The sequence below is a fragment of the Pseudorasbora parva genome, chromosome 9, assembly GCF_024679245.1.
Source record: "Pseudorasbora parva isolate DD20220531a chromosome 9, ASM2467924v1, whole genome shotgun sequence".
NCBI classification, from domain to species: domain Eukaryota; kingdom Metazoa; phylum Chordata; class Actinopteri; order Cypriniformes; family Gobionidae; genus Pseudorasbora; species Pseudorasbora parva.
Genome location: NC_090180.1, coordinates 12,656,301 through 12,671,082, shown reverse-complemented (window position 1 = coordinate 12,671,082; position 14,782 = coordinate 12,656,301). Strand labels below are relative to the sequence as shown.

Sequence of the window (14,782 nt, the reverse complement as noted above, 5' to 3'; positions counted from 1 at the left end):
AACAAGTTACACCATGGCCACTAGATGCCAGCATTTAGCCATTATGTTCTTAGAGAGTTTTTGATTTAAGATCTTTAAGTCTATCTATCTATCTATCTATCTATCTATCTATCTATCTATCTATCTATCTATCTATCTATCTATCTATCTATCTATCTATCTATCTATCTATCTATCTATCTATCTATCTATCTATCTATCTATCTATCTATCTATCTATCTATCTATCTATCTATCTATCTATCTATCTATCTATCTATCTATCTATCATCTAATTATAATTTTATTGTATTTCCTGTTTTTAACTTTAATTTTTTCAGGATTATCATCTTTTATCTACAACACCCCAGACTCCCCCCAACACAGCACCCCCAACACCCCAACCCCCAGTTTATTTTTTCGACACAACACACACTGATCTTTTTTGCTTCTCGATCATATCTATCTTAGTTTGCCTACATAAATGATCTCCTGATTGATTACAGGGAGAAGATGGTTTTCCTGGGTTCAAGGGTGACATGGGCCTCAAGGGTGACAAGGTGAGTTACAACTTTTATTTAATTAAAGTTACATTTAATTTCAATCAGCACTCATAATCACTTGTTTGAGATGATCCATTTTGTTTGTAATGAAACTAGTATAATGTTTGTCCATTGTTGCTGGTGTTCAGGGAGAGGTTGGTGTTTTGGGCCCCAGAGGAGAAGACGGACCAGAGGGGCCTAAAGGTAAATCAGGTCCCAACGGAGAGACTGGTCCTATGGGCACAGCAGGAGAAAAGGTCAGTTTTTAACTCATTATGTTGAATTTAATGGCAAAGTACTTAATATGACCAGCGCTGGAAAAAACAACACTAGGGTTTTTGGGGCACTTAAGTGTCTGTCAGGAATTATTAATATATGTGTGAATTAAAATCTAAAATGACACTGAACTCTTAACTCTTAAATTGATTCTGAACACCGGTTTTAAAGGGTAGCCAAATACTCCATTACAGCTCCCATATGTTTTTGCAGTTTGTACAGGGTGCTGAAATGCTTTATTGTTACTCTATAAGGCCTGGTGATTGTTTAAAAACTCCAAATGAAAGTGTGCAGACCTAGAGTGTGTTCTTATTTCTGTTTTTAGGGAAAACTTGGTGTTCCAGGTTTGCCTGGCTACCCAGGAAGGCAAGGTCCCAAGGTAAGTGCTGACAACTTTCCTGTTGCGTCTTCTTTGTTCTTTTTAAGTTATCTATTTATTTATTTATTTATTTATTTATTTATTTATTTATTTATTTATTTATTTATTTATTTATCTATTTATCTATTTATCTATTTATCTATTTATCTATCTCTAGGTCATTGTTTACAATATAAAGCAATCAAACAATTAGACATTAACCTTTAGTGAAACTATAAAGTTATCATCTCTCATAAACAGTGCCATTGTCTGTACTGCTTCATTTCTATTTGGCCATGCGCTGCATTTGACATGCAAGGCCTGCTGTTCTCTGATAGCCTGTGTTAACAGAGTTAATAGGATAAACTCATTCTCCATGACACTGGCTGCTTTATCTCTCAGCCACCCAGCATGCAAGAAGTGCAGACCTGTGAACAGCCCATATAGATACAGTTTGTGTTTGTCAGCTTATTCAGTCTGTTCAGCCTGCTAACTTTGACAAAACAATCATTTGATTCAGTATACAGGCCGATCAATCCATATAGCTTATGAAATGGCTCCTATTTAGTTTGAATAACAAGTTATGGAAAGTGATACTGAAGTAGTCTACAACTTGCTCTGTCAGCTATTTTCCACTCTGGGTTTCCATTTTCCGCATTTTTTAAAGTAATGTTTGGCCTGTTCAGGGTTCTGTTCAGAGTATGGGTGGAGTTTTTTCCCTGGAGAGATGAGTTGGTTTTTTGAGTCGTGTTTTTTCCTCTCACTTATATTAGGGATCCACAATATATCATCCACAATACACCCCCCCCCCCCCCCCCCGACCCCACCACCACCATTAGATATTTAATTGTTATTCTCATTTCTTAAAGATGCAGTGGGTAACTTTTGTAAAAATGTATTTTTTAAATATTTGTTAAACCTGTCATGTCCTGACAGTAGGATATGAGACAGATAATCTGTAAAAAATCAAGCTCCTATCAGTGGCCCTATTGCCATTTGCAGAAATACACCGCTCCCGGTAAGAAACAACCAATCAGAGCCAGGAGGGGTGTCTTAGCAGTGTCATCCAAGCTCGTGTGCACGCTGATCACACACCCTTTCTTGCACAGCGTGCAACAGGCATTCAAATTCAAGATAACCGGTGTGACGCAGATTTGCTTATGGCGGACAAACAATCCAAACTGCCAGTTCCTCCAGTGGCACCTGCTCATAAAATAAAAATGGGTAAACGGAAAAAAGGCAGATGACAGTGATCAAAAAGAAAGATTTAGATAGAGCCCGGAATAAAACGAGGGTAAATATCGGAGCGGCTTTTCCGAGGTGGAGGGAGCTAACGTTACGTGTCCTGAAAGGATTAAAAACCAGAGTTAACCACATTTCTACTTGACAAGCAAGTATCCCTGCTTGATTTGTTTCATTCCTCGAAGTCGCTGTGGCTGTGAGTTCCTCGTCGGAGCCCATTAACTCTCAAAACTCTAGCCACATAACATACCGATAAAATGTCCTGCACTGTGCAAAGCAACTATTGAAACCTACTAATTCACTGGCTTGTCATGTTGTTAAATAATGTACCAGTACTAGCAAACCTTATTAAGCATTACATATCGATAGAATAATTACTTGCATACTGTAACGTTAGTTGCCGTTATATTATCTTACTAGCTATTTATTACTTTTAGAAATAGTGCAACGTCATATAGTTACATTACATGTATTGCAAAATTCGTAATGTTGTGAGGACCAAGTTTGTAGTCAAAGTATGGGGAGGCTATAGTCAATGTAGATCATATTGTTGATGTTTCGTCCGTACCAGTGAATGTGCCATAACTGTTTACCCAATTCGTCATTGGTGGCCCTGCACGTTCACGGCAGGCTCTGTTGTGATGGAAAGGAGCTGTGGAGGGAGAGCTGTGGCGCAGCAGAGAGCAAGGGGGAGTGACCAAGCGGCAACCTCCCACAGTTTCTCTTGAAGCCAATACAGAAGTAATTTAAACTGTAAGTCCTCAGTTTAGGAATTGCTCCTGAAGGGCTCAGAACAGGCTCCAGAAGGGAGCAAATTCTCATTGCGACCCATGTTAAAGTTCCCAACTTTACAGCAGAAAAAAAACATGTTTACAGCCTGGGACAAATTTTTGGTCTACGGATAATTTTGCCCTTTATGACATCTGTGAGCGGAGCCACTTTGACAGGTGGATCGCCATTTATCTGCTGTCAATTAGTCATTGCGTCACCTCAGCTCTGCCCACGTCCCGCCTCTTTGCCCATTTTCTGTTATACTTGGCACGATGATGCGTTGCCAAGATGCAAAGGCCAGCTCGTCTCTACTTTGCACTTCAAAACTGCACTCCAGAATCCTTTGGATGCCGTCACGGACATTACGTCCATATTGTTTTACAGTCTATGGGAGTGACCTGTGAGTTGTGCTTGTTCAAATTTTCAGGCTAAGTCAACGTTTTCTAAAAACTCCCTACAGCAGCTTTAATTTATAATTAGGTAATTACATAATTTCGTCATTCACTTTAAGTTCTTTTTTAAAACACTAACAATTTAATGATATTTATAATAATATCTAAACATAAATTCATGTGTAGCATTTAAAACAAATGATGTTAGTTTTTAGCATATATATATATATATTTTTTTTTTGGCTGAATTTGCAAGTGGACAGACCGAATGCTTCTCCAGAGAGGAATCCTTTTATTTTTAGTATTAAAAAATGTCTGTGTGCTGCTGCGTGTCCCTGTGTGTGTAATAAGCAGGGTGTGTGATTTAGATATCACAAAAAAATACTTCAATCAATGGCGCAGTCATTTTCAGTTGCCTCGATTTAGCAAAACTCGTTTTCAGACCAGCACACCCATGGGGGAACAGATGGGAATGAGTTCATTTGCTATTTAAACGTGGCACTGGATGAGAAAATCTGTTCAGTCTGTTGTGATTGGTCTACTGCTTACATCATGTGTTTGAAACTAAACGGCCATTATTACAAATCTGAATTTCAGCTCCTGAGACTTCCCTAACACTCTTTCACACAGTAATATGAACATAAGCTATGGTGTCGATTTTAACATATCATTTTGAGCCTGAGTCCTCATCCTTGGGAAGTGAATGCAAAGTAAATCGCACTACTAAAACTTATTCTCGATGTCTTCTCGACATGTCGACAATATGAACTAAACTTTGAGGCCTCAGCTCCAACTACAGTGTTTGAGGGCAGGTCAAAGTAGGAGTTCGTGGGCAGCCAATGAAGACCATAGACTGGCATTATGGAAACTTGTGTAGGTTTGTGCAGGAAGTGAATCTTGAATTACTGACGAGTTCAGATTTGGTTCTTTCTTTTGGAAGATAGTAACTCCATTTATCCTGCACTTTAATCTTTGAAACTTAGCAGACCTTTTACATTCACTAAGAGCTTTATTACACACTCCATGAAAGGTAATATCTGGAAAAGCATAAAAGGGGCATTTTTAAAATTATATGTTAGACATCTTAAATAATACATCAATTGGAAAATGTAAAGCCCAGAGTGGAGCTTGAACATAGTGATTAGCATTGCATTTCAGTATGGATGGGAAATTAGTGTTGGTCCACCTCAGTATTCAACTTTTGTGTGTGTGTATTTGCAGTTGTCTATTTGATTTGCTCCATTATCTTGTGCAGGCGACCATCCTGTGAAATATATTACTGATGCGTATCCATTGTGCATGGGCTGTTTCCCCTTATTTTCCTGCCAAAATAATTCAACCTTTAATTTCATCTCCTGTCCTTGTGTTAACAAGCGTGCACAGCTCATGTTTATCAACTCCAAAAGCTTGCCCTTCGAGTATCACTCTCATAACGTTAGCATTAGCTGTAATGTTGTTGAATTATTCCTCAAGGACTTCCTCTGTGTCAACACAGCTTCACTTTTGTTCAAAGACCAAATTTTTTTTGGCATGTTTAAAAGGTTGGGACGAATATTGGATACTTCTGAAGTGAGTGTGTCGTTTACGCTGTGTAGCTGAAAACTACTCCCCTCAATGTGCCTAATAATCTGTCTCCATCTACAGGGCTCTACTGGTTTCGCTGGCTTCCCTGGAGCCAATGGTGAGAAGGGAGGAAGGGTACGTATAAGGCCTTTTTGATTTTTACTACAAAATTAGATTTCTATAAGCATGGTACAACCTGGCGAGAGACATTTCTATTGTATGTCTTTGGTTCTGATTACAAACAACCTATGCCAGAATTTGACTTGTTGACTTAGAACTCAAAGTTATTGTAATGTTAGGGTTGTAATTTTATAGCTTGTTTTTTAGGGTATTGCTGGTAAAGCAGGTCCCAGAGGACAAAGAGGACCAACGGTATGTAAATGAACAAGTTTGAATCTTTTCAGCAGAAAGGAACCCTTGTCTACAAATACTAGTGTTGCACAATATCACAATTTTTCACAATAAAATAGTTATCGCTAATAACACTTGATCTCAGGGTCCCCGTGGTGGAAGAGGTGCCAGAGGTCCAACAGGAAAACCTGGACCAAAGGTCAGGCTTCATCAGTCCTGATTCAGCTCAAAAAATGTATGCTATCTGCAAACGTTTTCTTGTAACAGGCGTCTTTGTTTCTGTTTTTAGGGAACATCAGGAAATGATGGACCATCTGGTGGCCCAGGAGAGAGAGTAAGTGATGGTTGAATTGTTTCTCCAGTTCAGTTGTATTAATCAACCTTTAAATTTCCCTTAATTTTTTTCTCTCCATGTTTTAGGGACCCCAAGGACCTCAGGGCCCTGTTGGATTGCCAGGCCCTAAAGGCCCACCTGTATGTGTTTTATAATCAACTTCATATGCTTTTTAGTTATTCTTAGTTATTCTACTCTTTGACTCACATTAGTATGGAAGTCCATTTCTGCCACTTATGAAAATAAATCATGCATCACATCAATTCACATAAATGACTTTTTATGTTGTAGTTATGCATTTATGGCATCCTAATCTTGACAAAAAAAGTGATTCTTGTATGTTAGTAGTTGAAATTATAATTATGACTTTTTATCTCATAATTTTTTATTTATATCTTAATTACGATTTGCTAAATCATCATGACATCATGTTTTTTTTTTTTCTTATGTGGGCGAAATTGGTTTCCATACATTTGGCATTGTCTATTCATTCATTCATTAGCCATTTCAGTCATATCCGACTCTTAGTGATTCTGTGGGCAGTCTCTTCCCATACATGAGAGACTGTCTATGAATTTTCTTGGCAGTGTTTTTTTGGGTAGGTTGCCAGGTCTTTCCCAACCCTCCCATTACATGACTTGGTCTCTCTCTCTCTCTCTCTCTCTCTCTCTCTCTCTCTCTCTCTCTCTCTCTCTCTCTCTCTCTCTCTCTCTCTCTCTCTCTCTCTCTCTCTCTCTCTCTCACTCACTCACTCACTCACTCACTCACTCACTCACTCACTCACTCACTCACTCACTCACTCACTCACACGCGCGCGCGCACATTCACACCTACAGACCATTTAGCATCTCCAATTCCCATATACTGCATATTTTTGGATTGTGGGTGAAACCGCAGCAGATACATGGAGAATATGCAAACTCTACAACAGAAAGGCCTCCTGGCTCAGCCAACTCAAATGACATGTCTAACTGGAACCAGTAACCACAAGTCTATAAGTCTATTATATAATAATTAATGTTTTAATCTCAATTAATCTCAATTTTAATTTTGTAAAACCCTCAGGGGCCTGCTGGAAAGGACGGTTTGCCCGGTCACCCTGGACAGCGAGGAGAGACTGTGAGTATCATTTTGTCTTCATAAGCCTTTCCTGTCTCTGGAGTAAAGATGAAGAAATGTTGTGGACTGTGTTTTTATGGTGTTTTACCTTTTAGCTGCTGACAGTGTCAAATTGCTACACTGTTCTTGGCAGCTCTATCTATCTTTCTATCCATCCATCCATCCATCTATATATCTGTCTGTCTGTCTGTTTGTTTCTAATTAACAATGTCAGATAGATGGACTGCTAAAAGTTGCAGTATTATAGTGATACTGACTTTTACTGGTTTAGGGAAGTGGATGTAACAGAAAAATGGATTTGTACAGTTTAGTGATGTTTACATTCGATCAGATTTGTCTTTATTCTCAGATTACTTTCACACTCGTGAGGACTTAAATAAATTGCATTTAATCTCTCACAATGACTATATTTATCCCACCACAGGGTTTTCAAGGAAAGACTGGACCTCCTGGTCCTGGGGGTGTTGTTGGCCCACAGGTGAGCCTTAGCAGTTAGTGTTTTATATAAGCAGGAAAGAAAATACCAATACATTGCTCTGATAAAACATATCCTGAAGTTGGCCAGAAGTTTAAATAAAAAACAGTTTAAATTGGAATTTGACAGGGCTCTACAGGAGAAACTGGTCCTGTTGGAGAGAGAGGACATCCTGGATCACCAGGGCCCCCTGGAGAGCAAGGTCTTCCCGGAGCTGCTGGCAAAGAAGGTGGAAAGGTATGGTCTGCTAAATATGTTCACTTAAGATCATTCAAGGGTAATAATTGGGACAAATTCACATAATGTTCTGTCCAATTTATAATGTGTAGCTGGCAGATACTGCTTAGAAATAGCAGCTGTGAGATGGAGATTGGTGTTTTTAAGTTAGAGGACTAAATCTCATCGTTTCTCTCCTTGAAGGGTGATCCAGGTCCTCAGGGGGGTTCTGGGAAACCTGGCCCTGCCGGATTGAAAGGGTTCCCAGGACAAAGGGGACTTCCTGGCGCAGCGGTAAGAACAAACGAGTTCATGTCATGTGCCCCACCAAATGGCCATTAGCTGCTTAACCGCCTGCTGTTCATGCAAATGCTTGCACTGGATGAATGCCTCAGGAAAGAGTACAGTCCTAACTATAAGACTGAGGCTTGTGGAGATTAACTGACATATTTAACATGCATTAAGACATTCAGCACGTTCTTGAGACACAACTTGCATAGAAATTCCACTGTATTGCAGTACACAATAAAACCAATAATATGTAAAAGGAGGATTTTGATTTCATATTGACTTTCATGCAGAAGGCCAAAAATATAATACAAACAAATAATTGTGTACAAACAGAATCTCTTGCAGATGCATTTTAGACAAAGAGATTTAATTTTTAAAGTGTTTCAAATATCTAGTCAGATTGTACTGTCTCCCGGCCACTTCAGGACACCAAAAGTGTCCAAGGTGCTCAAATAATATATTGCACTGATGATCAAAAGAAAAATGCTAACCCTTATCTCACTTTCAATCCGTTTTAGAGATCTAGTTTGACATATTTATTGTCCCTCTGATGTGGTACTCTGGGCCTGTAAATTATTTTCTGCATAACAAACTGCCACAATTGGGCAACTCAAAAGAAGTATGTCATAGGGACTTTGGAAATGTCTATTCTAGTTTTTCTTCATTAGGAGTATTTAGACTGTGGGACTGAATATAATCAACAAGTTTTGTTTTTAGTTTAAGAAATAGCGTCTGCCGCCTTCATTAATTTCAGTCTCCACTAGTTATATATTTCATGAATCAATTGTTGCTGAAAGTCACATTTGAAACTCAAAGCCAGTATGATTTCAATAAACAACAGTTGAATTTGCCATCACTTGTTGTTTTGATGTTTACTTTTAACTGGTTCATATGTTTTTCATGACTCAGATTATGGCTTGATGGGAGGAGAGTGACGTGCCCTTGGCGTCACATGGCACTGCACTGCCAGCGATTAGTTTCTGATGTAGAAAATAGGGAGATTGCCAGTTTAATAAACACTCTGGGTTGTATTTCTAGTAGACACATAGTACAAACAGCTGCCATACACTGGCACAAGCACATTCAAGCACACATGCAGAGACTCAGATGCCACTTTGACAGATTCTGTAGCGCTGCTCTCATTACAAAATTAAACCTCTCTCTCCCTCCCTCTTTCACAGGGTCCATCTGGTCTGAAGGGAGGCGAGGGTCCACAGGGTCCACCTGGCCCCATTGTAAGTACCTGTGTTACCATGGAAACTCTGTCACTGCAAACGATCAATCTGTAAGCTTTGCCTCTATTAGTGAGGTGACATCAGGCAAATTCGAGACCAGGCGCAGTCAGCAGGTGGTGAATTTAATGACCAGTAATGTTGGCACTGAGAGCCCAGTTTGGTGTGTGATCTGATCCCACACAGTCTGATCAAGCTGAGTCAGGCCTAATTAGTAAGTCCGTCACTACGTCAGTAATTGCATTTGAATCATACATAAATATGCGGCTACTGTACACGTGAAAGCAGTTAAATGCACTTTGGATATTGATGAAACGCTTATGATACATGTTTAGTGTCAGAATAATAGACCTACTATATATTAGGCCTTGGAGTGTAAATGCAGCCTAATATAAAGTAAAATAAAAATATAACATTGAACAGGAAAGAGGGGAAAATATATTTGTTATATATTAATTTTTTTAAAGTATACTTTAAAATATGTACTTTAACAATTATATAATACTTTAGGTTTTAATACATTTAAAGAACTTTGTTACTATTGAATATTTATAGGTTTGAAAGTGGGGTCAAGAATCATGGCGTTTCACTATTATTGCTTTTGATTTCTTGAATTTTGGTATGCTGACAAACCTCATATAGAATGTAGAAAATAGAAAACTGCATTCTGTATAGCAGTAACATTCTCCCATTAAAGTAACTGCTGTCTGTCTTTCTCATAGTTCAGTGAAGACGCAGCAGTACAGTTTAAATCCATCAAAGCTTCAGCTGTGCGCTATGTGAAGCCCCTTTCAGCTTGAGGAAGATTGGTGTAGGGATTCATTGTCTCTCGTGTGTAAAAGACATCTGTACAGCCTAGCAAGAAACATCTCTAAAATCAGAAGGATTTTGAATCAGTGGCCCACCCACACCAATCAGCGATCTTATCTTTGCCTAAATAGACCTCCCGCAGATGCCTGAATTGAGTCACTGGAAGCAGAGTACAACTTCTGAGAAGTTTCTAACAAAGGGTTGAGTCATTTTGTACAGTGTGTTTTCCAAGATGTCTGTCTGGAGTGTGTTTGTGCGGTGGTGTATGAGATGAGAAGTGAGTCAGGCTGTATGTTGTGTCAGCTGGACAGACGGTTGACTGGGCATAGTCTGTAGTGTTAGTGGACGACAGTGTGGAAATGAGCAGGAGCTTCTATGTTTATCCTTAATTTGTTGGGTTGAGTTTTAGACATTATGGAAAAGCTTTTCCGAAGATGTAAACCCCCATGAAGACCCTCATAACTCAAGTCCAATTCCATGGTTTTTTTTAAGACAAGTTAAGATTAGTTTAAGTTAGAATGTCATGTGGTGCAACTCCCAAAAATATCATGATATTTATACATTAATATTATGCAATCTAATAAAATATTAAAAATAATAATAAAACACTTTACTTAAAGCCATTATGTATAATTAATTATAAATGTATTTTAATGCATTCATTTTGCCTTGTAATGCACCTTATAATGCATCATGGTCTCATGAATAATTGTAACCACAGATATGTGTTATAATACTTTGCTATATGTTATAAAACTATGTTATAATAATCATTGCTAGAAAGTATAATTAAAACATGACAAATAAATAATTTCAGATGTAATAAGGAATCTCCAAATATTATAATGCATTTAAACGTAGGTAACAAGAGCGATATAATGCCTAAATACCTTTTATAACGCATTATACAAAAAGGCTTTAAGAAATTATCAATAAATTATTAAGATGTGTGCTCCCATAATTATTCAAGAAAAATATGTTGAGAAAAACTGAGACATTTTTCTGCACTGCAATGACCTTGTCCCCTCACTATGTTTGGAAGCATTAACACTGATGGTTAATGCTGTGTATATGTTTTAGCATGTGTTTCTGTGAGTATGTGCATGCATGTGAAAGCAACCGGAGGTCCTCAAGTAAAAAGTGGATAAAGCCCTCGCTCTGAGAGCTGTCTTTAGTTCTAATCCTTCAGTGCTAATAGATGCACTAATGGACTATTTCTGAAAAAGGCACGCTACACGTTGGTTTTGAACCAGATAGATCACTCTCAGATAAACTACAAAAGGCCTGTTCATCCACTCCAAGAAAGAGATATATTTTAATGTGATACGCAAATGCAGAAAAGGGATCTGTGCATATTCTTCAGAGCCAAAACAAACTACTGAATAACGGTTCCTACATGGAACTCCTGGAAATATCTGTGACATTTAAAACTGTCATTTTCAGGCCAGGAAAATTCATGTAACTTTGAATAGATTTTTTGGTAACACTTTTTACAGTGTGTTACGTGTTACATGTACTTAGGATAGTATTTTATGCATAATTAATAGTAAACTATGCATAATTACATGCAACTAAACCAAACCTAATCCTAACCCTATAGGTAAGTAAGTACATGTTGTTAATTAATATTACTCAGTACTTAAATATATAATGACACATTAAAGGGCTAGTTCCGGAACACGAATGAAGATATTTTTGTTGAAATCCGAGAGCTTTCAGGCAGCTATTTAATTAACTCTTTCAAGGTCCAGAAAGGTAAACATAGTTTAAAAAAAAGTCCATGTGATTTTGTGTGGTTCAACCAAGCCTGCAGTCTCCCTCTCATTTACTGAAGCTTTCGCGCCTCGATCGCCCCCCGGTGACCGGTCCCAGTATAGCCGCCCCTCTGTGTTTTCTAATGGACGCGAGGCAAACTAAATAATAAAATTACACTTCAAAAAATGTTCCCCAAAGTTAGTGTATGTCACTGAAGGCAGTTATCATCACGATGATTTCATTTCAGGTGTTCGTTTTAAAAATAAGTTTAGTTTTAGTTAGTTATTTGATGCTATAAAAACGGGGGGTGTGACGTCATGATTGACAGCTGAGACTGACGGCTTCTCTGAGTGAAGTTGTCACTGAGGCACTAACGGACTTTTTTCGAAATTTTTGGGAGCAGATTAGATCTTTAGCTTTAATTTCTACATTTCCATAACTGTTTATTTCACACCAACATAATTCATTGTTCTGCATCTGCGAGAGTGTGGGCGGGCTTTTGAAATCGCGGCTGTACTTCCTGCTCTACTTCCTGCGCTCTACTGCGCAACTCCGGTCCCGAAATCGCTACTGGGCAGACTCGGTCCCAAGATGTCCGCGCCGTGCAAGGGCGCCTGAAAGCTTCAAATCTGACAAGCGGAAACGGATGATGTCGAGTCGTCCATATTTTTTTACGGTCTATGGGTTCAACCTTAATTTAATGAATCATCGAGAATGCTTGTTGTACCAAAAAACAAACAGCAATAACAACTTTAATCAACAGTTTCGTTCTAGCCTGTGTCAGTCTCCTATGCAGTTTCCGTTGTAAATAGTGCAGTGCTCTCAAAATCTACAGCAGCCGATGCGGTTCATGTGAGCACCACGACACACTGTATTTGCCAGCGTAGGACACTGTACTGGCCAAAACTAAACTGTTGAATAAAGTCATTATTTTTGTTTTTGTTTTTTTGTGCGCAAAAACTATTTTCATCGCTTCAATAAATTAAGGTTAAACCTGGAATCACTTGGACTATTTTAACATTTTTAATTACCTTTCTGGACCTTGAAAGTGTTAAATAAATTCCTGTCTATGGAGGAGTCAGAGAGATCTTAGATTTCTTAATCTTAATTTGTGTTTGCTGAAGATGAACGAAGGTCTTATGAGTTTTGAACGACATGAGGGTGAGTTATTAATGACAGAATTTTCATTTTTGGGCGAACTAACGCTTTAAGGACTGTTCCACGGTTTCGTGTGCAAAAATAGTTTACAGTTCATTGAACAAGCATGAAAAACATTGTTTAAACACTTTCCAATAAAGTTCAATAAAGCTATCTTTATTATCAATAATTATCTTTAAACTGGAGTATCCTGAAAAAGTGAACACCATGACTTTCTTTCTTGTAAATCATAATTATGTTAATTATCCTATTAAAGCTGACTGCATCCCAATTGGTTGTGTGACACAGGGGTCACCAGGAGAGAGAGGAGCAGCTGGACCAGGAGGACCTATTGGTCTAACAGGACGCAATGGCCCTCAGGGACCCCCGGGACCCGCTGGAGAGAAGGGTGGTCCGGTGAGTGAGCATTGTTAAGCTTGTAAATTTGAAAAAAAACTACTGTTAGTTAGTAAATTGTCTCAATGAATAAGAATAATAATTAATGTGAATTCATGTAAATTGGGCCATTATCTAATTTGTTGACGAGATGAATAGCAAAATGTGGCCTAATTTACCTGAATTCACCCCGAAGAAAGTAAAATAGCAACTGTGCTTTTATCAGATGTGTGGAAGCGAATCACTAATGTCTATATATGTCTATATATTCCTGTGGGAAATAACATGGACCAGAGGGGAAGTGTTTTAGTTCATTAAAATTCATCTTTTCAATAAACACATCTACCAGAGATAGCTTATCGAGTTTAATGCAGCATCCAAACACAAACTTAATTCAGTAAAAGCTGAAATCAATTAGTTGACTGAAAGGTTCTATAATAATTTCCAAACATACTCTTCTGCATAGTGTATGAATCCTGATAATTAATTGTGGTAGATCTAGACTCCCTGTATTAACTGTATTAAATATTCCTCATAGCAACGCAGAGAGGATCTGTATATTCAGTCTTCAATGTAAAATGTTATTTCTTCACTTCACTCAGGGTGAGAAAGGACCTGCTGGTCCTGCCGGTCGGGATGGCATCCAAGGTCCTGTCGGTCTGCCGGGCCCAGCCGGACCTCAGGGCCCACCTGGAGAGGATGGTGATAAGGTGCAGCGCTTTATTCCAAACTTCACAGCATGACATTTTAATTCATAGACATCATACCCATCTCGCATCTGCACACAAACTGCACATTAGTGATGCTGCCAACAGAGTTTTGTCTTATCCATCACTATAACCAAACAAGACACAAAATCATTACTATAGTGAAATGTTGAAACCAGTGAAATTGAGGAGCACACACACACTTCTACACACATGCACATAAACCAAGTAAACCAATGTGCTTTGAGGCTAATGTATTCCAGAATCTATTATCGCCCTGTTAAATGTAGAACGGGGCTTTTTTAGATCCTTATCACGTCCCAAGACACATTATTCTTTTCGGCTGTGGCGGCAATGGTGTTGGAGGGGCCAAGTAATCAATTAATTGCAAACACACCCCAAGGTCTTGGTTTTACTGTTAAATTAAAATCTCTGGAGCAAAGTTTACTCTGCCATTGAGGCTGAATTGACCTTGAGGAATTTTTTGATGACCAGGCAACAAGGGAAAAGTTTTAAACAAAGCTTCAGTTACTGGATTTTCAAAAACATTTGTATTATTTTTTTCAGGGAGAAGTTGGAGAGCCGGGTCAAAAGGGAAGCAAAGGTGACAAGGGTGAACATGTAAGTTAAAAAAATATTCAAACGATTTATAAAAAATATTTGATTTACACTGAGCAATACATTCGTTAAGGCATGTATCAATCTTAACGTTAATGTTAAATATATGCACAAATACAACTGTTCATTGTTAGTCAATGTTAGCTCAAGTCCATTCAATAATATTAACAGATAAAACTTTTAAGATTAATAATGTATTATTAAGTGTTGAAATAACA

The 14,782-nt window shown here is 38.2% G+C and overlaps 1 protein-coding gene across 1 annotated transcript in view; it reads left to right on the top strand.

The window, feature by feature from the left end:
* The window catches only part of col11a1b (collagen, type XI, alpha 1b), a 97,816-nt gene that overhangs the window by 57,379 nt on the left and 25,655 nt on the right, over positions 1 to 14,782 (top strand). Inside the window, exons 29-44 of the mRNA XM_067453969.1 lie at positions 486 to 539; positions 671 to 778; positions 1,123 to 1,176; positions 5,205 to 5,258; positions 5,451 to 5,495; positions 5,620 to 5,673; positions 5,764 to 5,808; positions 5,895 to 5,948; positions 6,874 to 6,927; positions 7,352 to 7,405; positions 7,532 to 7,639; positions 7,823 to 7,912; positions 9,091 to 9,144; positions 13,153 to 13,260; positions 13,842 to 13,949; positions 14,514 to 14,567. Coding sequence (XP_067310070.1) covers positions 486 to 539; positions 671 to 778; positions 1,123 to 1,176; positions 5,205 to 5,258; positions 5,451 to 5,495; positions 5,620 to 5,673; positions 5,764 to 5,808; positions 5,895 to 5,948; positions 6,874 to 6,927; positions 7,352 to 7,405; positions 7,532 to 7,639; positions 7,823 to 7,912; positions 9,091 to 9,144; positions 13,153 to 13,260; positions 13,842 to 13,949; positions 14,514 to 14,567 — 1,098 coding nt within the window. The remainder of the gene's footprint in view (positions 1 to 485; positions 540 to 670; positions 779 to 1,122; positions 1,177 to 5,204; positions 5,259 to 5,450; positions 5,496 to 5,619; positions 5,674 to 5,763; positions 5,809 to 5,894; positions 5,949 to 6,873; positions 6,928 to 7,351; positions 7,406 to 7,531; positions 7,640 to 7,822; positions 7,913 to 9,090; positions 9,145 to 13,152; positions 13,261 to 13,841; positions 13,950 to 14,513; positions 14,568 to 14,782) is intronic.